The sequence below is a fragment of the Podarcis filfolensis genome (assembly GCF_964270895.1).
Source record: "Podarcis filfolensis genome assembly, chromosome: 5".
In the NCBI taxonomy this organism is placed as follows: Eukaryota; Metazoa; Chordata; class Lepidosauria; order Squamata; family Lacertidae; genus Podarcis; species Podarcis filfolensis.
Genome location: NC_139608.1, coordinates 2,707,412 through 2,734,566, shown reverse-complemented (window position 1 = coordinate 2,734,566; position 27,155 = coordinate 2,707,412). Strand labels below are relative to the sequence as shown.

The window sequence follows — 27,155 nt, the reverse complement described above, 5'->3', positions numbered from 1 at the left end:
TGTGCAAATGAAACTGGCTTTGTCTGGCCCTAGGAACTCAAGAGGATCAGTGCTGGGTGCATGGACTCTGGGAATGGCAGGGAACATTCAACAGATATGGTGCCACCACGAGAAAGGCCTGTTTTCGAGCTTCTATTTGCCTAAGCTCAGTAGACTAGGGGTGTTCACAGGTGACGTTCAATGAGTGTTCAATACGTCTACCCATGTACAGTCATACATCATGTTACGTCCGCTTCATGTTACGTTCTTTCAGGTTACGTCCCACGGTGACCTGGAAGTACCGGAAAGGGTTACTTCGCGGTTTTGCCACTCGCACATGCGCAGAAGCGCAAAATAACATCACATGCATGCGCAGAAGCGGTGAATTGCAACCCACGCATGCGCAGACACGCCGCTGCGGGTTGCACTCTTTTCATGTTGTGAACGGGCCTCCGGAACGGATCCCGTTCGCAACTAGAGGTACCACTGCACACAGTAGTGGAGTCATATGCATCAACAAGCGTGCATGATTTTCCTGCAAAGACTTGTCCAAGACAGCATGTACCTGTGATCAGTGTAATATGTGAATATGTGGGAGGAAGCCAATATGGTTTTAAGTTGTTTAAACAGTTTTTTTAAAAGGTTTTTTTCATTTGTGCAACCTGCCCAAGGTCCTTAGCGTGAGGGGCAGGTAATAAATAAATAATAATTTATTATATAATATCAGGCACAGCTGATAAAAAGGACTCCCTGTGCCGGTACTGTGGTGACCAGGAGTCAGTTATGACCCTGTAAAGGCCTTCTTTAGCTGTGTGATTTCTGCATTTCAGGGGGTTGGTCTAGATGACCCCTGGGGTCCCTTCGAACTCTATAGTTCTCTGATCTTTTGTCGCTTGCGGTCCTCTCTGCCCCTTTCCCCCTTCCGGGGTTTAGGCTCCTTGCATTGGGGAGCAACTCGCAGGAGCAACTCGCATGAACCGCTCTGTTCCTCCGCATTTGATTCCCGCCCTCCCTCCCCCCCCCCGGCCGCCATCACCAAAAATACATCCTGCTCGGCGGCTCACGACTAACAAAATATTTTTGTTTCCTTTTCCCGAAAGCATATGGGGAGCTCCGGGGAAGCATATGGGCCTTTTCAGGAAAACATATTGGTGAATGGACAAATTAGAGCAGTTGCCAATCTGCTTTGGGTGTCTGGCGAGACCACCAACCACGGCGACTCCGCTTAGATCTCCCGCAAGACTTCCCAAGGTGGAAGCCAGGCAAGCAGGAGGGATGGGGAGAGCTCCATGCGCTGACGCAGAAACAGAGGCATGCAGGGATCTTCACCTACGTTTTAAAAGAACAGTTCAAAGCCTGATTTCCCTCTCTGGGTCTGCACACTAATCAACTGCCACGGTGGATCGGGCCCCCAGCAGGAAGTCAGCTTAGTCTTAGAAATATGGGGGAGTGTGTGTGGGGAGCTCACTTAACTTTGTGTGTAAATGTGTGGACATACCTAATCTGCAGTTTCTGAAACTATACAAGCTCAGTGTTTGAAATTCACACTTCTTTGAATGTTGTAATGCGGTTCCGCAGCCAAGTCGTGTGTTCGAAAATGCATAGGCCAGTGCATTAAATTGCATATAATAGGGGGAATAGCTTACCAAACAAACAAACAAACAAAAAAACCCATTGTATTAGGGAAAATTGCTGGCAACGATGTCTTATTAGGCAAAATGTCATAAAAATGTGTAGATCAAAATGCCCAAATTCTCCAACTGGGTTTTGATGAGCCTGGGATAGCGTGAGACTCTTAATATCAGGACTGTGCGTTCAAGGCCAAAGATTCTTGCACTTCAGGGAGTTGGGCTAGGTGACCCTAATTGTCCCTTCCAACTCTGCAATTCTGTGATTGTAAGCAAAATCTGTGAAATAAAATAAGCAAGTATGACTGCGATCTACTTTCAGAATTAAAAACTGGCAGCGATCTACCCCCATTTTTTAGGGGTTCAGTGCATGGCAATCGCAGCATTAAAATCCCCAGTACTCTTCCCAAACAACAGTCCCCAGGATTCTTCCAGGGGCAAACAGTGCATATGCAACCTTCCACCTGCTCTGACTATAAATATGGCCGCACATTTAAAGTCCTTGCTTGGTTGCTAATTCCCAGGGCAGCTGGGGGATTTGCTGGAGGGTCATGCGCCCGCACGCTGTTCCCTTAAAGAGGCGTTTTGCCTCGTAGGATCTCCTCCCCACCACGCTCCGCTTTACGAATCTTCCCTACTTATAGACGGAGCAAAACTAGCAGATCCTCAACATTACAGTCATTTGGGGGGCGGGGGAGACTCGGCTCTGTTCTTTGTCACAATATTGAACACGAGTTGCTATTTACAGTAATGAATCGAAATGTCAGCTATAAAAATACAGAGTGTCAGAGCGCTCCTGCTTCGCTCAAAAAAGTTTGATTTGACAGTTTGTTAATCATACGACGATTAAACGTGTTTCGAGGCGTTGACTGCCCAGGTCTTCCTTCCTTCTTTCCTTCTCGCCACCAACACTTCCCCTTCCCTCCCTCCTCCTCTCTGCTGTTAAGCCGTGGTGGGCCATGCCCAGGGGGCTGATGGGATTTGTAGTCCATCAGAATCTGGAAGGCGCCAGGCTGGGGCGGAAGACTGCTGCAGCGATAGCTGTGCGACAGAAGAGCCTCGTTCTCAAATTTACTTGGCTTCATTTGGCTCTCTCTTGGACCTCTGGCCCTGTTTTCCTGCCCACCTCGCTTTCCCACCGACTCATTGCAGAGATTGTGCAGACTGGGGGGCGGATGTGGGCAGGTGTGCAATTAGCAAGGCATGAAATTCAAAGTCCCCCCGGCGCAAGCAGGGAGAATCGCTGGCTGCCAAGCTCCTTATATTGGATAATTAGGGCGCATGCAAGAGAGCCTCTTCACTGCCTCTCTCCAGCAGTCCTGGCCCAGGTGCTATTTAACTAATATAAATGCCTCTTTCTCCCGCAACCTCAACCCCAACAGGACCTGGGTTTTGAATTCCGCCTGTGCCTCAGTAAATCCGCATTTTGGACAGCGATGAACCCTTCGTTTGACAATTCTGGCAATGTTTTGAGGCCTGGGAGGGAATCGATGGGCAGGGAGGATGAGTTCTCTGCCTCAAAGAACTCATTGTAAAGGGACCCCTGACCATTAGGTCCAGTCGTGACCGACGCTGGGGTTGCAGCACTCATCTCGCTTTATTGGCCAAGGGAGCCGGCGTACAGCTTCCGGGTCATGTGGCCAGCATGACTAAGCCACTTTTGGCGAACCAGAGCAGCGCACGGAAACGCTACCTATTTATCTACTTGCACTTTGATGTGCTTTCAAATTGCTAGGTTGGTAGGAGCAGGGACTGAGCAACTGGAGCTCACCCCGTCACGGGGATTCGAACTGCTGACCTTCTGATCGGCAACTCCTAGGCTCTGTGGTTTAACCCATAGCGCCAGTCGCATCCCATATTCAGGACCATAGAAAGCCCCTAAAACAATACAGCAGGATCCTGAAAGGCAGAGCATAAATCCAGTCTGACCTTATCTTCAGAGGCCCTTCTGGGTGTGCCACGTCCCATGCAGAGCCGTCTGGTTTGCAAAGATGAGGCCTGATGAGGAACAGTTGAGGGAAGTGGGTAGATTTAGCAGCCTGGAGAAGAGAAGGCTGAGAGGTGACAAGAGAGCCGTCTTCAGATAGCTTCAGGGCTGCCACATGGAAGGTGGAACAAGCTTGTCTCCTGCTGCTCCAGGGGGCGGCTGGTGGATTCCAATTGCAAGAAAAGCGGCGAACCACATGTGCATTGTAAGAAATCTGCAAGCAGGATTTGAGTACAAGAGAGCCTTTTCTCCCTTCCTGTGGTTTCTGGCAACTGGTACTGAGAGGCATGGCTGCCTCCAGCTGTGAAGACTGAGCACAGCCATCCTGGCTAGTAGCCACTGGTAGTAGTAGTAGTAGTAGTAGTAGTAGTAGTAGTAGTAGTAGTAATTTGTTATTTATACCCCACCCATCTGGTTGGGTTTCCCCAGCCACTCTGGGTGGCTCCCAACAGAATTAAAAGCACAATAAAACACCAGACATTAAAAACTTCCCTAAGCAGGGCTGCCTTCAGATGTCTTTTAAAAGTCAGATAGTTGTTTATTTCCTTTTTTAATAAGATTTTTATTAAGATTTTTACATTACAAAAAATAAAAACAAACAGAAAAAGAAAAAAATCTTTCCATCACATTATTTTTCATTTACTTGCTTCTTGGACCTCCTCATACCTCTCTTTTTTGTATTCCAATTCAATTTATTAGCTCAGCAATTTGTTTCCCTCTTTATTCTACCCAAATCTTTATTCTTAAATTGTTGTGATCTTGAAATTTTACTTTTATAAACCCATTTTTTTCATATTCTTTTAACCCATTACAGCTAGAAACCTCTTAATTTTAATCCAACATTATTCTAAAGTTCATTAATTTTACAATATCTCTGTAAATAATCTTTAAATTTCTTCCAATCTTCTTCCACTGACTCTTCCCCCTGATCTCGGATCCTGCCGGTCATTTCCGCCAATTCCATATAGTCCATCACCTTCATCTGCCATTCTTCCAAAGTGGGTAGATCTTGTGTCTTCCAATATTTTGCAATAAGTATTCTTGCTGCTGTTGTGGCATACATAAAGAAAGTTCTATCCTTCTTTAACACCGATTGGTCAACTATGCCCAGAAGAAAGGCCTCTGGTTTCTTCAAGAAGGTATATTTAAATACCTTTTTCAGTTCATTATATATCGTCTCCCAGAAAGCCTTAATCCTTGGGCACGTCCACCAAAGGTGAAAGAATGTGCCTTCATTTTCTTTACATTTCCCGATAGTTGTTTATTTCCTTGACATCTCGTGAGAGCGTGTTCCACAGGGCGGGTGCCACCACTGAGAAGGCCCTCTGCCTGGTTCCCTGTAACCTCGGCTTTTCACAGGGAGGGAACCAACAGGAGGCCCTTGGATGTGGACCTCAGTGTCTGGGCTGAATGATGGGAGTGGAGACGCTCCTTTAGGTCTATTGGGCCGAGGCCGTTTAGGGCTTTCAAGGTCAGCACCAACACTCTGAATTGTGCTCGGAAACGTACTGGGAGCCAATGTAGGTCTTCCATGTTCTCTTCCTCCATGAATTTGTCTAATCTGCTTTCAGAGCCATCCAAATTGGTGACCATCACTGCCTCCTGAGGTCAGCAGGTTGCAGTTCTCCTGCAGCCTGAAAGCAATCCAGGATGAAGATTGCTTCCAGAATTCACTTGTTGCAGATTTCCCTCCCTCTTGAGATCAGAGTGTCATTAATAGTGAACGGTTATCATTTCTGTCAAAATCAAACTCCCAAAATCTTGCACAAACTGACATCCCCACCGCAAATGGTATTATGTACCAAGTTTATTGCAAATCCTCCAAACAATTTTGTGGTGCCGAAGAAAACATTTTTGACATTTGCAAAGACCTATATACCATCTGTGTAAATAATCCTAAGGAGTTTTCCCCAAGAAGACATATTCGTGATGTTCTATTATGTTATTTTTATCTTTTGTTTGTAAGCCGCTTTGGGATTTATTTGAATTTGTTGTTGTTTAGTCGTTTAGTCGTGTCCGACTCTTCGTGACCCCATGGACCAGAGCACGCCAGGCACTTCTGTCTTCCACTGCCTCCCGCAGTTTGTTCAGACTCATGTTTGTAGCTTCGAAGACACTATCCAACCATCTCGTCCTCTGTCGTCCCCTTCTCCTTGTGCCCTCCATCTTTCCCAACATCAGGGTCTTTTCCAGGGAGTCTTCTCTTCTCATGAGGTGGCCAAAGTATTGGAGCCTCAGCTTCACGATCTGTCCTTCCAGTGAGCACTCAGGGCTGATTTCCTTCAGAATGGAGAGGTTTGATCTTCTTGCAGTCCATGGGACTCTCAAGAGTCTCCTCCAGCACCATAATTCAAAAGCATCAATTCTTCGGCGATCAGCCTTCTTTATGGTCCAGCTCTCACTTCCATAAATCACTACTGGGAAAACCATAGCTTTAACTATACGGACCTTTGTTGGCAAGGTGATGTCTCTACTTTTTAAGATGCTGTCTAGGTTGGTCATTGCTTTCCTCCCAAGAAGCAGGCGTCTCTTAATTTCATGGCTGCTGTCACCATCTGCAGTGATCATGGAGCCCAAGAAAGTAAAATCTCTCACTGCCTCCATTTCTTCCCCTTCTATTTGCCAGGAGGTGATGGGACCAGTGGCCATGATCTTCGTTTTTTTGATGTTGAGCTTCAGACCATATTTTGCGCTCTCCTCTTTCACCCTCAATAAAAGGTTCTTTAATTCCTCCTCACTTTCTGCCATCAAGGTTGTGTCATCTGCATATCTGAGGTTGTTGATATTTCTTCCAGCAATCTTAATTCCGGCTAGGGATTCATCCAGCCCAGCCTTTCGCATGATGAATTCTGCATATAAGTTAAATAACCAGGGAGACAATATACAGCCTTGCCGTACTCCTTTCCCAATTTTGAACCAATCAGTTGTTCCATATCCAGTTCTAACTGTAGCTTCTTGTCCCACATAGAGATTTCTCAGGAGACAGATGAGGTGATCAGGCACTCCCATTTCTTTAAGAACTTGCCATAGTTTGCTGTGGTCGACACAGTCAAAGGCTTTTGCATAGTCAATGAAGCAGAAGTAGATGTCTTTCTGGAACTCTCTAGCTTTCTCCATAATCCAGCGCATGTTTGCAATTTGGTCTCTGGTTCCTCTGCCTCTTCTAAATCCAGCTTGCACTTCTGGGAGTTCTCGGTCCACATACTGCTTGAGCCTTCCTTGTAGAATTTTAAGCATAACCTTGCTAGCGTGTGAAATGAGTGCAATTGTGCGGTAGTTGGAGCATTCTTTGGCACTGCCCTTCTTTGGGATTGGGATGTAGACTGATCTTCTCCAATCCTCTGGCCACTGCTGAGTTTTCCAAACTTGCTGGCATATTGAGTGTAGCACCTTAACAGCATCATCTTTTAAAATTTTAAATAGTTCAGCTGGAATACCATCACTTCCACTGGCCTTGTTATTTGCAGTGCTTTCTAAGGCCCATTTGACTTCACTCTCCAGGATGTCTGGCTCAAGCTCAGCAACCCCACTACCTGGGGTGTACGATACATCCATATCTTTCTGGTATAATTCCTCTGTGTATTCTTGCCACCTCTTCTTGATGTCTTCTGCTTCTGTTAGGTCCTTACCATTTTTGTCCTTTATCATGGCAATCTTTGAACGAAATGTTCCTTTCATATCTCCAATTTTCTTGAACAGATCTCTGGTTCTTCCCATTCTGTTGTTTTCCTCTATTTCTTTGCATTGCTCGTTTAAGTAGGCCTTCTTGTCTCTCCTTGCTATTTTTTGGAAATCTGCATTCAATTTCCTGTATCTTTCTCTATCTCCCTCGCATTTTGCTTGCCTTCTCTCCCCCGCTATTTGTAAGGCCTCATTGGACAGCCACTTTGCTTTCTTGCATTTCCTTTTCATTGGGATGGTTTTCGTTGCTGCCTCCTGTATAATGTTGCGAGCCTCCATCCATAGTTCTTCAGGCACTCTGTCCAGCAAATCTAAATCCTTAAACCTGTTACTCACTTCCACTGTGTATTCATAAGGGATTTGATTTAGATTGTATCTTACCGGCCCAGTGGTTTTTCCTACTTTCTTCAGTTTAAGCTTGAATTTTGCTATAAGAAGCTGATGATCTGAGCCACAGTCAGCTCCAGGTCTTGTTTTTGCTGACTGTATTGAGCTTCTCCATCTTTGGCTGCAGAGAATATAATCTATCTGATTTTGATGCTGCCCATCTGGGGATGTCCACGTGTAGAGTCGTCTCTTGTGTTGTTGGAAAAGCGTGTTTGTGATGACCAGCTTGTTCTCTTGACAGAACTCTATTAGCCTTTGCCCTGCTTCATTTTGCTCTCCAAGGCCAAACTTGCCAGTTGTTCCTTTTATCTCTTGATTCCCTACTTTAGCATTCCAATCCCCTATAATGAGAAGAACATCCTTCTTTGGTGTCACTTCTATAAGGTGTTGTAAGTCCTCATAGAATTGGTCAATTTCAGTTTCTTCAGCACCAGTAGTTGGTGCATAAACTTGGATTACTGTTATGTTAAAAGGTCTGCCTTGGATTCGTATCGAGATCATTCTATCATTTTTGAGATTGCATCCCAGTACTGTTTTCGCCACTCTTTTGTTGACTATGAGGGCCACTCCATTTCTTTTGCGGGTTTCTTGCCCACAGTAGTAGATATGATGGTCATCCGAACTGAATTCACCCATTCCCGTCCATTTTAGTTCACTGATGCCCAGGATGTCAATATTTATTCTTGCCATCTCATTTTTGACCACATCCAACTTACCCAGGTTCATGGTTCTTACATTCCAGGTTCCTATGCAATATTTTTCTTTACAGCATTGGACTTTCCTTTCGCTTCCAGGCATATCCGCAACTGAACGTCCTTTCGGCTTTAGCCCAGCCGCTTCATCAGCTCTGGATCTACTTGTACTTGTCCTCCGCTCTTCCCCAGTAGCATGTTGGACGCCTTCCGACCTGAGGGGCTCATCTTCCAGCGTCATAACTTTTATATGCCTGTTGTCTTTGTCCATGGAGTTTTCTTGGCAGGGATACTGGAGTGGCTTGCCGGTTCCTCCTCCAGGTGGATCACGTTTGGTCAAAACTCTCCACTATGACCTGTTCATCTTGGGTGCCCTGCTCGGCATAGTTCATAGCTTCTTTGAGTTCTTCAAGCCCCTTCGCCACGGCAAGGCAGTGATCCATGAAGGGGTATTTGAATACTGCTTTTTATTTGAATAAAAAGCAGTATTAAAATAAAATAAAACAATTCTCAGTCCTTGTGAAATACATCCAGGACAGCTAACAAGGAGGGGGAAGACGCAGTGATCCTGCACCTCGAACGAGTCTTTGCTTCCAAGTCAGGTGGGGCCACAAGGAATTTGCCCAAAATCAGAAGTCCAAAGGATGGGGACTTGAATGCCAAAGCTCTTTCACACCTTCTTCCTGAGAATTTGCAATTGAAAGGCAGTTGACACAATTTTTTTAAAAAAAATCAGAAAAGATGTTATTGCAAAAAGGGGGAGATAATTACAAACGAAATGCAGTATTTCATCTATATATGCAAACATAATTTTGTATTATGAAGTGTTCTGTTCCTGTGCAAGAAGTCAATTATGGTCGGAAGAGGGTTGCATGGAATTAATAGCTTAGGCAAACTTGGTTACAATTACGTTTTTAAGCAAGGCGTCCAATTGTATGAGTTAAAATTATGCACAAAGTTGGACAATGTCTCCGAGTTTTATATTATAGTAATTAGCAAACAGACTCGTTTCCCCCATAAATTTGAAAGGCTGTTTGTGCATTTTAAGGCCTTAACTTGGGACTTTTGCATGTCACACAGCATATATTGTGTTGTCCTTTCCAGGGCAGTCTGCAAATTGTCTCTCCTCCACCCCAGACAGCTTCTTTCTTCAGCCTTCTGCAACGAATACCTCACCTTGATACCAAGTACTTGAAGGCAGCAAAATCAGCTTTCTCCTGGTTTACTTAATTATGTCCATGGCTACTCTGTGGTGGTTAACATCACTTGAATTATGGCGCTGTGGGTTAAACCACAGAGCCTAGGACTTGCCGATCAGAAGGTCGGCGGTTCACATCCCCACGACGGGGTGAGCTCCCGTTGCTTGGTCCCAGCTCCTGCCAACCTAGCAGTTCAAAAGCACGTCAAAGTGCAAGTAGATAAATAGGTACCACTCCGGCAGAAAGGTAAACGGCGTTTCCGTGCGCTGCTCTGGTTCCCCAGAAGCGGCTTAGTCATGCTGGCCACATGACCCGGAAGCTGTACACCGGCTCCCTCATCCAATAAAGCGAGATGAGCGCCACAACCCCAGAGTCGGCCACAACTGGACCTAATGGTCAGAGGTCCCTTTACCTTTTTACTGTTTAAGGATGACCTTTTGGTTTACCTGCAGGTACACAACTCTTCACATTTCCACATGCGTTTGTGATTTTAAGCAAGACAAACTCACGGAAACCCATCAGTGTTTTCCTCCTACTTTCTTCCGATAGGCACAATTTCCTATGCAATTATGTACTTTTGCAGGCTGTTTGATAGACCGCAATGCATTTTTTTTTTTGCCTGTTATTTTCACTAATCAATGGATTTATCTACACACTTTACCCAGCCCTATGCATGCATTTTTTTGCTGGAGAGCTGCATTGTGAAATTCAGAGAATGGCAAATTTCAAAGGATTTTGTTTCGTTTCTCATATCGTTTCAGGAAGTGTGGAGCCGATAGGTTCAGCTTTGGCCCCGATCCAATGCAGAACCAGGCGTGCTCAAGCCGTTTGATTCTGACAGGCTCGAGTGTGTCTTGCTCTCTTCTGGATGACACTTAGGGGCTGGTAAACATGGATCCCCAGAGCATATTTTTGTTAATATGTTCCTTCATCCTGGAGCATTTTCTCCCCTTTCAGTTTTTTTGTTTTTTTTTTTTGCAAAGCAGTTTCACATCATGATGAACGGCCTTGGGTGGCCAGTGGGTATGCACCAGGCCACCGGGATGGACTTCTGTCATCATAACCACTCTGCTTTCTTGGAAGCTGCAAAACAGCAAAACAACTCTCTTTTTTTGCAGTTTGCATGTGAGGCAGAAGGAAAATAAAAAAAACCCCGAACCTGACCACAATCAATTTCAGATTCAAGGAGTTTAAAGTTAATGTTCTTTGTTGAGGTTGCAGCCTCTGAGACCGGAGTTTTCTGGGCGGCAAGAGAGTTGCTAAGAGATTTCTGGCTGGGGAAAGCAGTTTCTAGGATGCTGGATCACAGGAGACTCCCTTGCACTGAGTCAGACCATTGGTCTGTCTTGCTCAATATTGTCTACACGGACTGGCAGCTGCTCTGCAAGAGTTCAGACAAGGGAATCTCCCTGACCTACCTGGAAATTCCAGAAATTGAACCCAGGACTTGTTGCTCTACAGCTACTTAGTTTGTGCGTTTGTGATGAACACCAGAATAGCCCTGCTGGATCTAGCATCTCGTTCTCCCAGTGGCCAAACCAAATGCCTCTGGTAAAACCCACAAGCATGACCCATGTGCAACTGGTATACAGAGGTGCGCTGCCTCTGATAGTGGAAAGATAACATAGCCTTCGTGTCTAGTGGCTGTCAAAAGCCTCACCCCCCATGAATTTTGTCTTTTCAAGGCTTCCAAGTTGCTGGCCGCTGCTATGTCTTGTGGCAGGGAGTTCCACAGTTTGTGTGAAAGAAGTGTTTTCTTCTGTCTTTCCTGAATCTTCAAACACTCAGCTCCATGGGGAGGAAAAACCTCCCACCCCTTCTCTGTCCTTAAACCATACATGTTGTTGTTGTTGTTGTTTAGTCATTTAGTCGTGTCCGACTCTTCGTGACTCCCTGGACCAGAGCACGCCAGGCACTCCTGTCTTCCACTGCCTCCCGCAGTTTGGTCAAACTCATGCTGGTAGCTTCGAGAACACTGTCCCACCATCTCGTCCTCTGTCGTCCCCTTCTCCTTGTGCACTCCATCTTTCCCAACATCAGGGTCTTTTCCAGGGAGTCTTCTCTTCTCAGGAGGTGGCCAAAGTATTGGAGTCTCAGCTTCAGGATCTGTCCTTCCAGGGAGCACTGAGGGCTGATTTCCTTCAGAATGGAGAGGATTGATCTTCTTGCAGTCCATGGGACTCTCAAGAGTCTCCTCCAGCCCCAGAATTCAAAAGCATCAATTCTTTGGCGATCAGCCTTCTTGATGGTGCAGCTCTCACTTCCATACATCACTACTGGGAAAACCAGAGCTTTAACTATACGGACCTTTGTTGGCAAGGTGATGTCTCTGCTTTTTAAGATGCTGTCTAGGTTTGTCATTGCTTTTCTCCCAAGAAGCAGGCGTCTTTTAATTTCGTGGCTGCTGTCACCATCTGCAGTGATCATGGAGCCCAAGATAGTCTCCTATTTGCGTTTTCTTAAAAGCCCCAGATGTTGTAACTTTTCCTCCTAGGATAGTTGCTCCATCCCTTGATGGCTTGGGCTGCCTTTTCGAATCCTTTGCAATGCTCTTTTTGAGGCAGGGCTGTGGACGTAGACCGGAGGGCCACTAATATTTATTTATTGCATTGCTTTCCCACCCTTCCTCATTCAGTCCCGGCAGCAACCCTGTGAGGTAGGTTAGGCTGAGAGGCAATGACTGGCCCCCAAGTTCACACCCAGGGAGAGAGCTTCATGGCCCAGTGGTGGGATTTGAACCCGGGTCTCCCAGGTCCTAGTCAAACACTCTTAACACACACACCCTACTCTTAACACACACACCCTACTCTTAACACACACACCCTACTCTTAACACACACACCCTACTCTGATGCAGAGGGACAGCCCAGCTCACAACTGATCATAGCTGTCAACATTTTCCTTTTTTTAAAGGAAATTCCCCCCTATTCCGAATAGGATTCCTTGCAAGAAAAGGGGAAAGGTGACAGCTATTCAACTGATCCTGTCTCCAGATCGGCCGTCCCAAAGCTCCAAGCCCCTCTTGTCCCGACTTGCGCCTTAGCGTGCCACGAGTTTTGCCCAGCTGTGCCAAACCCTCCAGAACCGTAGGGAGGAAAACTATTTTCAAATTCATTTTGCCACTGCTAAAGGCAGATGGCAGAAGGGAGATGCAGAAACACACTGCCCTGTGTTGCCATTTGCAGATGCGAAGGCAGCTCTGGCGGAGAGTGGCTGCTTTCTCTATTTTTTTACCCATATTAGGAGAGGCGATTTTGCTGCTCTGGTTCATTTTCTTCCCAAACAATTTATGGCGGTTTAGTAGCAATCGAGGCTCCCTGCTGCGAGGGCTTGTTTTGCTTCCCTAAACTGGGACAATTTGAGCTCTGAGCTTGGCAAGGCTGCCCGGCGTCCTCCTTCCTCCGGTTTTCAATCTCTGTTTCAACATCTTTTGCAACCCTTTTGTGTTCCTTTGAGCTGGCAAAGGCTGCAAGCAATGAAGAGAAATGCCTTCTCTCCCTGCCCCCCCTGGCCCCCCCAAAACCCCACTCACCCTGTATCCATGCCTTTTCTCATTGCAGTTCAGAGGGGCCGCAGGACAATGTTGTTGCAACAGAGGCATGCAATGGAGATATGGGAAAAATCGGGTCTGCACCTTCCCTGGGGTGCTGCAACCAGCTTGCAGCATGGAGAGTTTGGGAAGAACGTTAACTAGCTGCAGAACTGCCGAGGTGATAAAAGGCTATGCCAGGGCCAAAGCAGATATAACTTTTTAAAGCAGTAAGGCCAGGTTTGAGTCAATTCAGGGCGTGTGGGTACATAGTTCAGGGGGTCAGGATCCAAGCAGAATGCATCAGCTGCAACAGTGCAGACTAGCTGCCCCTGATCCCTATCGCTGTTTTGCATTTCAATTAAAGGGTGTTTTGTTTTAAAACTCACAAGGCAGATAAATGCAGTGCTTTTGTGTTCAGGTTCCTGCTTGCGGGTTTTCTCTGGGACATCTGGTTGGCTGGTCGTTGTGAGATATGGATGCTGGACTCGAATGGACCAGGGGGCCTGATCCTGCAAGGCTCTTCTTGCATTTTTAATCCTTGACTCTTGGTGCTAAAGGTTGCAGATCTGCAGATTGACATTCTGAGTTGGGGGGCGGCGTGTATTCCCTTCCACCCAATTCCTATCCGCCCCACCTCCGAGATGCTTCGAGGCTTCCAGTACAGATTTTGTCAGATGAAACCGTTCCCGTCAGCCCTTCTTCCCCAAACTGGGTTTCAGATCCAAGTCTCGATTGCTTGCATTTCCATATTAAGCCAGAGTTCAGCCTTGCTGCAACGGGCCACTTCCCCCAGTTGGGAGCCCCTCCAAACCGCAGCGAGATTTTCCCTCCTCCCCAGACGGGGTTTTGCTTTCCAGTCCATTCTCTCTGCTTCCTAAAACACGAGTTTCATTTCTGTGTCCTTCGGCACTTCTAGAAACTCATTCCCGAAAGTAAAGAGAGAGGGGTGTGGTGGGGAGGAAGCAGCCCAGGAATCTATGACCCCACCAAACTGGCTGCCATTGCTTGTGGGCAGTGAGGAGACTCAAACCCCTTCCAGCACAAGCAGCTGAGCTTCAGCAGGCTTGTGTGTGTGTGTTTTTTTTTTTTTTGTGTTTGTCTGAGTGCTAGTAAAATTCATGTTAAATTGCTGTTTTGTGGGTTGTTTTAAAAAGTCTGGAACGGATTAATTCATTTTGCATTGCATTCTATGAGAAAGCATGCCTTGGTTTTGGAACGCTTTGGTTTTGGAACGGACTTCCGGAAGGGATTAAGTCTGAGAACCAAGGTACAACCAAGGTATACAGCCTAAGAGAGATGTCCTCCTTGCTGGATGCAGACCAGCTTTTGCCTTCAGCTGTTTCTCCTGTGCCCATTTTAACAAGCGATCTCTCCTCCAACGATTACTCAGCCTTTGACGGCTGGCGGGCTGGAAGTGTGAGCTGACTGTGCTGCGTTATCAGTATTGCACTTGAGCCGACGCTGAGCGGGGCGAAAGGTTTCTATATGTGGTGCGTGGTCTGAGACAACTCATCTTCACATGCGTCTGATCCCCAGAGCCTGGTTCAGTCACATGCTCGGCATGAGTAGTGCCAGCCATGAGGAAGGACTGTTCAAAATGCACCCGGTAGCCTCATCCCTAGAGGAGGGTCACCCATCCTCCAGCTGTTTGGCATCAATCTGAAAGTTGCCTACGCTCTGAACAGTGCTTTGGCATCCCTTTTTTTTTAAGGGATGTGCATGCATACATCTCCCTCTATGAACCTGCCTGGGTGCTAAGATCATTGAGTGAGCAGCTTCTCACAGTCTCTCCAACATCGGAGGCACGGATGGTGGCGAAGGAAGAGACACGGCCTTTTCTTTGGTGGCTCCCAGGTTGTGGGATTCCCTTCCAAGAGAGGTTAGATTGGCTCCCTCCTTGTTATTCTTTTTCTGACAGGCTGAGATCTTCCTCTGGAAACTAAGGTGCTGACAGTGCTGACCGCCGGGCTGCTGCCAAAGCACACTATATTTTACTTGCTGGTTGTAAAAACCTTGCAATGCATTTTCAATTGTTGCTTTCATCATTCTATATTTTGCATTGATGTTTTTACATGCAGGCATTGTTTTATATGTACGCCACCATGCAGTAATTCAAGCCATGCTCAAGGTTGCTTATGAAAAATCCCTAAGTGCAACGTAACAAAAGTAGCCAAACACAATAAATGAAACGTTTAGAAAATGTGCACCGAAACCAAACAGTTTTCACATTTATCACAGTATCTAAAATGAAGATGGAAAATAGTGGAGAAGGCGGGCAGCAGGTCTTCCAGGACTCCCAACCGAGATGTTATGCCACCTTTGCATAGTTAAAACTGTGTTCAAGGTGGATTACAACATGAAAACAAATACAGTGGTACCTTGGTTGTCGAACTTAATCCGTTCCGGGAGTGGGTTTGACTCCCAGAACGGTTCAAAAACCAAGGCATGGCTTCCGATTGGCTACAGGAGCTTCCTGCACTCAAACGGAAGCTGTGGAAGCTGTGTTGGACATTTGGCTTCCAAAAAACGTTCGCAAACCAGAACACTCACTTCTGGGTTTGCGGCATTCGGGAGCCAAAATGTCCGAGTACCAAAGCATTTGACAACCAAGGTACGACTGTACACTAATAATAATAATAATAATTTATTTATACCCTGCCCATCTGGCTGGGCTTCCCCAGCCTCTCTGGGCGGCTTCCAACAAAATATTAAAATACAGTAATGCATCAAACATTAAAAGCTTCCCTAAAGAGGGCTGCCTTCAGATGTCTTCTAAAAATCTGGTAGTTGTTTTTCTGTTTGACATCTGGTGGGAGGGTGTTCCACAGGGCAGGTGCCACCACCGAGAAGGTCCTCTGCCTGGATCCCTGTAACTTGGCTTCTCGCAGGGAGGGAACCGCCAGAAGGCCATCGGTGCTGGACCTCAGCGTCCGGGCAGAACGATGGTGGGGGGGAGTGGAGACGCTCCTTCAGGCATACTGGACCGAGGCCGTTTCGGGTGTGCCACCTTGAATCACAACTTGGAGGAAAGGAAGGATATGAATACCTGAAATAGAAAAACAAAGAGCTCTCTACGGAAGGCCTAGATTGTTGAGTGAGCTACAACAATGTGATGCTGAGGAGTCATTGGGTGATGGCTTAGTTGTAAATTCATTAAGTTTGCTCACCCTAAATAGCATGGGGAGCTAAGGGGGCATCTCTTGAAAAGCTTGTCTTGCCTATATCCATCCCCAAGGAGCCACAAGGCACCTCATTCCTTGCAAAGTTTGTGTCTCATTCCTTGCAAAGCGAGTCTTGGCTGCGTTCGCCGTTGAGGAACGAACATGTGTCCACTTACGAGACTGTAATTGTTGAATAAGCAGAAGTGGTTGTATTTAGAGTGAAACCACCGGGAACAAAGGGTCCCTCTTGAGTCTCTCTTGTTGGGGAGGCGGCCTGGCCGTTGCTGGCAAATGCTTCTCTTTTTCATGTGGCGCCTTTTAAGGGAGGCTTCCTGAAGGGTTGTTGTTTTTTTTTGCCGTTACTCGAAGATTTGCTCGCTCGCAGAAGAAAAGAGCAAGCCATCTGTTTGAGCAGGAGATGGAATAACGAGACAGATCTGTAGCTAAATAAGTTCACATCTGCTGGGAGGAACCATCAAAAGACAACTGAAGGTTCTAATGAGAGCCACATGCGGATGAAACCTGAGAAATATTGAGGGAGATCGGCTGCCAAGAATTGTGTGTGTGCGTGTTGGTGCGTCTCTATGTGTGATCTGGGCCAGCTTGCTTTCGTTCCTCCTCCTCCTCCTCCTCCTCCTCCTCCTCCTCCTCCTCCTCCTCCTCCTCTTCTTCTTCTTCTTCTTCTTCTTCTTCTTCTTCTTCTTCTTCTTCTTCTCCTTTTTGAGTCATGCAGAAGCAGAGAGAGGGCGAGATCTAGGTGACAAGACGCCATCGCTGCTCTCAAATCGCAGCCTTATATCAGCAGTTCGGGGTTGTAGCAGAGAAGTTTGCTGATGTGGGGCAGCAGACAAAAGCAAATGGGGGAGCGCTTCCCCATGAGACCGTAAGAAGAGGTTGCTGGATCAGGCCATTGGCCCATCTAGTCCAGCATCCTGTTCTCACAGGGGCCAACCAGATGCCCCAAAGAGCAAAATTATCCCCCATCACGATCGAAAATGTTCTGCTGTTATTTTGCAACATTGCTCCTTCCTTGGGAGCACAGAACTTGCAATTTCAGTTCCAAAAATGTATATATTCACAAATTTTAAAAAAGTGGAGAGGGGAAACTTTTCTCTCCCTCATTGCACTAAAACTCATGGGCATCCAAAGTAGCTAAATGTTGGAACATTCGCTTTCTAATGTTGTACACCACCCTGAAATCTTTTGATAAAGGGTGGGACAGTGGTACCTTTGGTTGCGAAAGGGGTCCGTTCCAACATGAAAAGAGCGCAAACCGCAGCGGCGCATCTGCACACGCGCAGGTTGCTATTCGCCGCTTCTGCGCATGTGTGTGATGTCATTTTGTGCTTCTGCGCATGCGCGAGTGGCGAACCCAGAAGTAACCCTTTCCAGTACTTCCAGTTGCTGCCGGATGTAACCTGAAAGAGCGTAACATGAAGTAGATGTAACATGAGGTATGACTGTATAGGTAAAGGTAAAGGGACCCCTGACCATTAGGTCCAGTCGTGACCGATTCTGGGGTTGCGGCGCTCATCTTGCTTTACTGGCCGAGGGAGCCGGCGTACAGCTTCCAGGTCATGTGGCCAGCATGACTAAGCCGCTTCTGGCGAACCAGAGCAGCGCACGGAAACGCCGTTTACCTTCCCACCCCAGTGGTACCTATTTATCTACTTGCACTTTGACGTGCTTTCGAACAGCTAGGTTGGCAGGAGCAGGGACCGAGCAACAGGCGCTCACCCTGTCGCGGGGATTCGAACTGCCAACCTTCTGATCGGCAAGTTCTAGGCTCTGTGGTTTAATGCACAGCGCCACCCGCGTCCCATGACTGTATAGAAATGGAAATAATGTTTAGTCGTCTAGTCGTGTTCGACTCTTCATGACCCCCTGGACCAGAGCACGCCAGGCACTCCTGTCTTCCACTGCCTCCCGCAGTTTGGTCAGACTCATGTTTGTGGCTTCAAGAACACTGTCCAACCATCTTGTCCTCTGTCGTCCCCTTCTCCTTGTGCCCTCAATCTTTCCCAACATCAGGGTCTTTTCCAGGGAGTCTTCTGTTCTCATGAGGTGGCCAAAGTATTGGAGCCTCAGCTTCAGGATCTGTCCTTCCAGTGAGCACTCAGGGCTGATTTCCTTCAGAATGGAGAGGTTGGATCTTCTTGCAGTCTATGGGACTCTCAAGAGTCTCCTCCAGCACCATAATTCAAAAGCATCAATTCTTCAGCGATCAGCCTTCTTTATGGTCCAGCTCTCACTTCAATACATCACTACTGGGAAAACCATGGCTTTAACTATACGGACCTTTGTTGGCAAGGTGATGTCTCTGCTTTTTTTGGGAAATAATACTAATGCTAATAACAGGAAGGATTCACGCAGCATGTAGTTAAACTAGGGAACTGGCTTTTGCAGGAGGCAATGGTTGTCCCCAGCTTGGATGAAAGAGAATTAGATAAGTTTGTGGAAGAGGAGAATCCACAGTCAGAAGTAACAATGCTTTCGAATATCAGTGGCTGGAAATCAGAACAAAGCTTAGAGAGGAGCTCAGATGCAGCACACAGAGAGTCACAAAACATCGAAACATCTGCAAGCATCCTTCTACATGCATCAAGAAAGGTTACAGGTCATGAGCAGCAAAACAAGTAACATACTGCTAACTTCACCCCCATAATTACCTTGGGGTGCCAGACCAGTTGGGTCTCAAATGTGCTGTATTATCACTGTTTCCTTAGCGACCAGGCCGTCAACAGAGTTGTTGTCATTCCAGTTCCTATCTTTTCCTTGGAAACTCTCAAGGAGATGCCGGATTTCACCCTGGTGCTAACTCAAAACAGACCTAGCAAAACATCCCAAGTGATGATTTCTGCCGCTTTCGGGGTCAGATAGGGAAGGAATGCAGCGTACGAGTCCTAAAATGCAGGCACACAAAAACAAGCGTAAGACATTCTAGCCAGAGGTCCAATACACTTAACACTGGAACATTTTTGAAATCAACAAAATTCATACTCTGGGTCTCAAATTCTTACATCACATGGAATCCACAAGCCAACGGTCTTCTTGCTTTTCTCTTTCCCCAGTACTGAGTGATGTCTCACCCATCATGGCTGCCCCCCAAGAACCCCAGCGAGCCCGTGGGCCATGTGACCGCGAGGATGGAGACCACCCATTCTTTCGGGACCCCCAGCATCTCCATATCCACTCAGCAGACCCCAAAGAAGTTTGCACCAGTCGTGGCCCCCAAACCGAAGTACAATCCCTACCGAGCGGCTGAAGGGGAAGGTAAGAATTGTTGGTTGCCATAGTTCGTAGGATGCCTCCATATATTAAACAGCAATAACGTACGATAAGTCTGTGAAACAGTAATAAATACAGCGGTATCTTGGTTCCCGAACTCAATCCGTTCTGGAAGTCCATTTGACTTCCAAAATGTTTGCAAACCAAGGCGCGGCTTCTGATTGGCTGATTGGCCCTGGAAACAATGGCAACAGCCAAAGCAGACATTTGACTTCTAAAAAAAACGTTTGCAAACCGGAACACTCCCGGATTTGCAATATTCAGAAGCCGATTTGTTCGGGATGCAAGCCGTTCGGGAACCAAGATACCACTGTGATGGAGAGAGAAGGGGAGTCAGTGTCGATAGAAGGAAGGAAGGAAAGTGGCAATTGAGGTATACGGTTCCTTTTTATTGTGGCATTTTTATCCTTTCGTTATCTCAATTTTTTAAACTTCCCTGCAAGGCACTCTAAGAACCTGTTGGTGGGGAGGTAAAAACCAAATCAAATGTACCCATAAATAAAACAAACTGCAGCTTCTCACCAAAGTGATTCAAATCTTGTGTCCAGGTAAAAATTATGGTCTGACCGCTCCAGATTTGCATGTTCTATTCTGTTTCTTGTGGAAGTGACACAGAGTTGTGCTTGTTGTTGTTTAGTCATTTAGTCGTGTCCGACTCTTCGTGACCCCCTGGACCACAGCATGCCAGGCACTCCTGTCTTCCACTGCCTCCCGCTGTTTGGTCAAACTCATGCTGGTAGCTTCGAGAACACTGTCCCACCATCTCGTCCTCCGTCATCCCCTTCTCCTTGTTCCCTCCATCTTTCCCAACATCAGGCTCTTTTCCAGGGAGTCTTCTCTTCTCATGAGGTGGCCAAAGTCTTGGAGCCTCAGCTTCAGGATCTGTCCTTCCAGTGAGCACTCAGGGCTGATTTCCCTAAGAATGGATCGGTTGGATCTTCTTGCAGTCCATGGGACTCTCCAGAGTCTCCTCCAGCACCAGAATTCAAAAGCATCAATTCTTCGGCGATCAGCCTTCTTTATGGTCCAGCTCTCACTTCCATACATCACTACTGGGAAAACCATAGCTTTTACTATACGGACCTTTGTTGGCAAGGTGATGTCTCTGCTTTTTAAGATGCTGTCTAGGTTTGTCATTGCTTTTCTCCCAAGAAGCAGGCGTCTTTTAATTTCGTGACTGTTGTGCAGAGCACTCTTACGCCCATCTCTCACCTCCTTTGTGGCCTTCTGAGATTCCACAAGGGCCTGCCCACACCTTTTCCAAATCTTTCCTTATCCATAAGGGCTAGAAAACTGAAAGAGGAAATGTAATAATATAATCATGGAACTGCAGACTTTAATGGGACCCCAAGGGCCATCTAACTCAACCCCCCACAATGGAAAAGTGAGAAAGCGCCAATTCTATACTTGAAGGGTATTAAGAGAGCCTTGAGGTGGGGGGGGGATATTTTTGGCTGGTGGGGTCAACCAACCATCTGGCATCCGACCCACCAGCCCACCTGTCGAAATTGGCTTGCAGAGGTTGGCGTGGGTGCCGACAGTGACCAAGTAGGATTTGGGGGGCTCCACCTGCTTCCTGCGTCTCATCCAGCCCCACACCAGCTGTGTTTCTCCCTGCCCCACGCCCGACACCACGTAGGAGATCAGTTGTGGGGCAGGTGGGTGTGTTTGGTGGGCAAACGACCTCTTGGGGGCCAAATGGAGGTGGCTGGAGGGACAGGGGGTCCCCACCACTCTGGGATGGAATTGAGAGTGACCAGATGCAAAGAAGGCGTCTTGGCTTGTGGGACGAGGTCCCAGGCGCACCTGTGGGCCTGAGATTCTGCCCCTTTCTTGTAAGCCGCTTACTATCTCTGCGATGTTGGATGGGATTTCCCTTCTCCTTCCAGAAACATAATTAGCTCAAGAATAGAACTGCTATTTCTTACTCTGTCGGTTAGTTACGCCGATAGAAGCCATCTGGATTCTTCTTACAAACTTGTATCCAAAGAAACGGAGGATTTCTCCCCCCCCCCCCCCGCCATCTGCATACGATATCAGTCTCTGTGAGCGTTCGGTGCCTTTTCTTTCTTTTCTGCTCGGCTGCACCCAAATAATTTTTTTTGGGGGGGGGAGGAGACAGACACAAATTCCGTTCATTCCTCATTCTTCTTGCTCCTTTGAGCTTCTCTGCCTTACCCCGCTAGGGTAAAACCCTGCTTATGCTGTGCTGGCCAGCTGTGATGCTTCTGTCGGCTTTCAACTGCCCTTTGGAAACTGCTGTCATAGAATTGCAGGGCTGGAAGGGACCTCAGCGGTCATCTAGTCCAACCCACTACAATGGAGGAATCACAGCTAAAGAATTCATGACAGATAGCCATCCAACCTCTGCTTCAAGGATGGAGAGTCCACAACTGCTCAAGAAAGTCTGTTCCACTGTCAAACGATTCTTACCCTCAGAAAGTTCCTCCTGATGCTTAGTCAAATCTCCTTTCTTGTAACTTGAAGCCATGGGTTCGAGTCCTACCTTCCAGAGCAGGAGAAAACTTGCTGCATCTTCCAAATACTTCTCACACACCTTATCTTTCAGGGACACCAGGCCGGGGGATTAGTTGTGGGTTGTCGTTTTTCTGGCAGGGAGTTATTTCTGCCGTTGCTGTTGGTTTATTGTGTCTCTATTTTAGACATTGTGATTTATGCAGAAATGGTACAGTTCGTTTGTGGGTTTTGAAATATTGTTAATGAGTACTTTCGTTATGTTGCAGTTATGCATTTTTTCATGTTGTAAGCCGCCGTGAGCAGGGCTCGAACTGCGGGAAGTCGTTGCACAAATAAAATTGTGCATGTGTGAATGCATAAGAGCTAGAAACTTAAAAAGATGGAGGACTGGCAGTCAAAAGTTTCCAAACACTTGGTCTGATAGGGATTTATATGTTGATGCTCACTTGTACATATTGTCTGCAATTTGGGCGAATTAAGTTTCCTCGGATCACCACTCGAAGGTGAATGCTGAACTTACATCTGGGACTCTACGTAGTTCTGAGACAAAAAACTGAAATGCTGCAAACATGATTATTTTTCTTTTAATGAACTTGCAAGATTTTAGAATCATGTTTTCCTTTTGGAACATAAAAATGGGCGTGTTTCTGATTGACATTGTACACCCTTGTGCAAATTAATTGAAACAAACAATGTTGTTTATTGTACAAAACTCACATATACATATACAAAACTCACATATACATATATTAGTAACGGATATGACCTCCGCTATTTTTAAGTAGCATTTGAACATGGTTTGGCATGGAGTCTACTAGTTTCGAACAGTCTCTGTTGATTTTCGGATCCCTGTACCACACTTGAATCAGCACCTGAATGAGCTTCTCCAGAGTCGTACAGTCTACAGCACGGAGGCGACTTTTGCATATAGCCCACAAATTCTCAATGGGATTTACGTCCGGGGAATTCCCTGGCCAATCAAGTACCTGTATTTGCTGCTCTGTCATGAATTTCTTCACCACTTCCGATGGGCTAGGTCCTGCTGCAACATCCCAGTACCACCAGGATACCTCTTTTCCAGCTCTGGAATAACTCTCTTTCGTAGAACCTCAATATATTGTGGCGAGCGCATCATTCCTTCTATTGGCTGCAGGCTTCCGACACCATAATGATCAACTGACTTTTCGTGTTTGTTTTGAGTACAGGATTACAGTGGTACCTCGGATTACGTACTTAATTCATTCTGGAGGTCCGTTCTTAACCTGAAACTGTTCTTAACCTGAAGCACCACTTTAGCTAATGGGGCCTCCTGCTGCTGCCACGCCGCCGGAACACAATTTCTGTTCTCATCCTGAAGCAAAGTTCTTAACCCAAGGTAATATTTCTGGGTTAGCGGAGTCTGTAACCTGAAGCGTATGTAACCTGAAGCATATGTAACTCGAGGTACCACTGTACCAGTAAGATAGAAAACATGCTTTGTTTCAATTAGTTTGCACAAGGCTGTACTCTGCTGAAAATCTGGGCAAATATATAGAATTTATCTCACTACTACTACTAATAATAATAATGGCAGCTATCCTCTGCTGCTCTTGCTCATTCTGATATAAAGATTGGGAAAGAGGTTTCCCTGGTTCCCCCCCCCCCAAGCATTTGGAAACCGACACGGGTTTTTAAAAAGTCCTTTCCACTCTGCTTTACGGCATTCTTAAAGCGAGCGACATGGGTCAGTCAAAGAGAACTTGCTCACTGGAACACCAATAATTCCCTTTGCCAGCATATAGCATGGTTAGTTTAGTTTAAATAATCTCTGCAATCTTTTCATGCCAAACCCTCATCTTATCTGCAACACACAAGAAAGAAAGTACATTACCCAGTTAACTCATCACCTCTAGAACCTGACACTGTTACTTACCTGTCTTGGAGGACCTGTGCAAACTATAAGAACCAGAGAATAATAATAACATCCTTGAAGTGCAAATGTCACTCCTGTAGCTGGTTGACTTTGGTTTTGGTTATGGCTGCAACTAGTTATAAGTAAATTATAACTATGATTTTTGAATCTTGTTTTATTTTGATCCTCTATTTGAAGGTTTTGTTTAATATTGCCCAGGTTCAATATCCCACAGATGTATTGCAACCAAAAACGAGGGGCTTTGTGAGAGCGGTATTGAATTTCCTTTGTGTACCATTTCAAAAGTTTAAATTACATTAGAGAGGAAAGGAAAAAGGGGGAAAGAAAGGAGCTTACTCATGGTCTGTGCTCCGCTGCAGCAGCAAAAAACCCACACGGCTGAATGACGCAGATATATATGGAATAAGTTGCAAGTCGAAGGGGGAGACTTCAGGAGGGGCAGGAGATTTCTCCTTAGAACGGCTAAGGCTGATTCTGAAGAGCCCTCCAGAAGTCATTGATTTTTGCCTAATGGCATCTGCTCCCTGCTGGCGCAACGGATAATGGAGCTGGCTGGTGATTTGCAGGGGCCTGAAGACTAAGCCAAGACAAGGCCCTCCTGCAAGCCCAGGTTGTAACTCCCCACCTAGAAAAAGATTCCCTGTTGTTGTTGTTGTTTTCTATCCCACCATCCGAAGATCACAGGGCTGCTTACCACTATTACGTATTAGTAATATTATTATTAGGACTATCCTAGGATCATAGAACTGTAGAGTTGAATGGGACACCAAGGGTCATCTAGTCCAACCCTCTGCAATGCCAGAATCTCGTTGTTGAAGAAGTGCAATATCCCTTTTCAGGCGTGGCAATCGGGACTGGCTCAAGTGTGGCTGCACCATAGGAACAATGGAAGCTGCCTAATACAGAGTGAGATCAATTGGTCTATCTTGTTGTTGTTGTTTAGTCGTTTAGTCGTGTCCGCCTCTTCGTGACCCCTGGACCAGAGCACGCCAGGCCCTCCTGTCTTCCACTGCCTCCCGCAGTTTGGTCAAAATCATGTCTGTAGCTTCGAGAACACGGTCTATCTAGATCAGCCTTTCTCCACCTGTGGGTCCCCAGATGTTGTTGAACTACAACTCCCATCACCCCTAGCTAGCAAGGTCAGAGCTCAGGGATTATGGGAGTTGTAGTCCAACAACAGGATGCAGGTGGCGCTGTGGGTTAAACCACAGAGCCTAGGGCTTGCCGATCAGAAGGTCGGTGGTTCGAATCCCAGCGACAGGGTGAGCTCCCGCTGCTTGGTCCCTGCTCCTGCCAACTTAGCAGTTCGAAAGCACGTCAAAGTGCAAGTAGATAAATAGGTACCGCTCCGGCGGGAAAGGAGTTTCCGTGCACTGCTCTGGTTCGCCAGAAGCGGCTTAGTCCTGCTGGCCACATGACCCGGAAGCTGGACGCCGGCTCCCTCAGCCAATAAAGCAAGATGAGCGCCGCAACCCCAGAGTCGGCCACGACTGGACCTAATGGTCAGGGGTCCCTTTACCTTTTACTAGTCCAACAACATCTGGGGACCCACAGGTTGAGAACCGCTGGTCTAGATGATGATGATGATGATGATGATAATGATAATAATAATAATAATAATAATAATAATAATAATAATAATTGTTATTATTATTTATTATTTATACCTCGCCCATCTAGCTGGGTTTTCCCAGCCACTCTGGGCGGCTCCCAACAGAATATTAAAAATACAATAAAACATCAAACATTTAAAAACTTCCCTGAACAGGGCTGCCTTCAAATGTCTTCTAAAAGTCAGATAGTTGTTTATTTCCTTGACATCTGATGGGAGGGTGTTCCACAGGGCGGGCGCCACCACCGAGAAGGCCCTCTGCCTGGTTCCCTGTAACTTCGCTTCTCGCAGGGAGGGAAACGCCAGAAGGCCCTCGGAGCTGCGAATCCAGTGCACATGACTTCCCCCAAAGAATCTTGGCAAGTGAAGTCTGTTCAGGGTGCTAGAATTGTATCTCTGGAAAGGGGAAACTACAGTTCCCAGATTTTTTTTGGGGGGGTGGACAGACATATGCGCTTCAGATGTGTGTTTGTTGGGTGTGCTTTAAATGTGAACTTGCTCTCAGAAAAGGCAATGAATCCCGAATGCCTTGGCTCCCAAACAAATCGACCCCCGAACACTGCAAACCCAGAAGTGAGTGTTTCGGTTTCTGAACGATTTTTTAGAAGCCAAATGTCCGGCGCGACTTCCAGTTGGCTGTAGGAAACTCCTGCAGCCAATCAGAAGCCACGCTTCAGTTTCCAAACGTTTTGGATTTCAAACGGACTTCCGGAATGGATTATATGAAGAAGCGTCTCCACCTCCATCGTTCTGCCCGGACACTGAGGTCCAGCTCCGAGGGCCTTCTGACAGTTTCCTCACTGCGAGAAGCCAAGTTACAGGGAACCAGGCAGAGGGCCTTCTCGGTGGTGGTGCCCGCCCTGTGGAACTCCCTCCCACCAGATGTCAAAGAGATAAACAACTACCAGACTTTTAGAAGACATCTGAAGGCAGCCCTCTTTAGGGAAGCTTTTAATGTTTGACGGACTATTGTATTTTAATATTTTGTTGGGCGCCGCCCAGAGTGGCTGGGGAAACCCAGCCAGATGGGTGGGGTATAAATAAATTATTATTATTATTATTATTATTATTATTATTATTATTATCATCATCATCATCCTCATCATCATCATCATCATCATCATCATTATACATTAGAGAACCAAGGTACGACTATACTGGGCTAGATTGGACAAAGGTCTGGCTCTGTTCATTGAGGGAGGGGGAACCATAGCCAAGTGGCAGAGCAACTGCTTTCCTGGCCTAAAGCCCCAGATTTAATCCCCGAGGGCATCTCCAGATAAATCTGTGAAGGACTCCCTGCCTGAAACTTTGGGGGGGGGGCTGCCTGGACAGTACTAAGCTCTATGGACCAGTGGCTCCATTCATTCTTTTAACAGGCACCCCAAGGAGCTCTTGATATGCTTAAAGGTAAACGTAAAGGGACCCCTGACCATTAGGTCCAGTCGTGGCCAACTCTGGGGTTGTGGCGCTCATCTCGCTTTACTGGCCGAGGGAGCCGGCGTACAGCTTCCGGGTCATGTGGCCAGCATGACTGAGCCGCTTCTGGCGAACCAGAGTAGCGCACGGAAACGCCGTTTACCTTCCCGCTGGAGCGGTACCTATTTATCTACTTGCAC

At 46.7% G+C, this 27,155-nt stretch overlaps 1 protein-coding gene across 4 annotated transcripts in view; it reads left to right on the top strand.

Moving 5' to 3' along the window:
• LPP (LIM domain containing preferred translocation partner in lipoma) overlaps positions 1-27,155 on the top strand; it is a 300,501-nt gene that overhangs the window by 110,417 nt on the left and 162,929 nt on the right. For all 4 annotated transcript variants that reach the window (XM_083612854.1, XM_083612851.1, XM_083612852.1 and 1 more), the window contains one exon: positions 19,318-19,519. In XM_083612854.1, coding sequence (XP_083468980.1) covers positions 19,327-19,519 — 193 coding nt within the window. In that variant the 5' untranslated portion in view covers positions 19,318-19,326. The remainder of the gene's footprint in view (positions 1-19,317; positions 19,520-27,155) is intronic.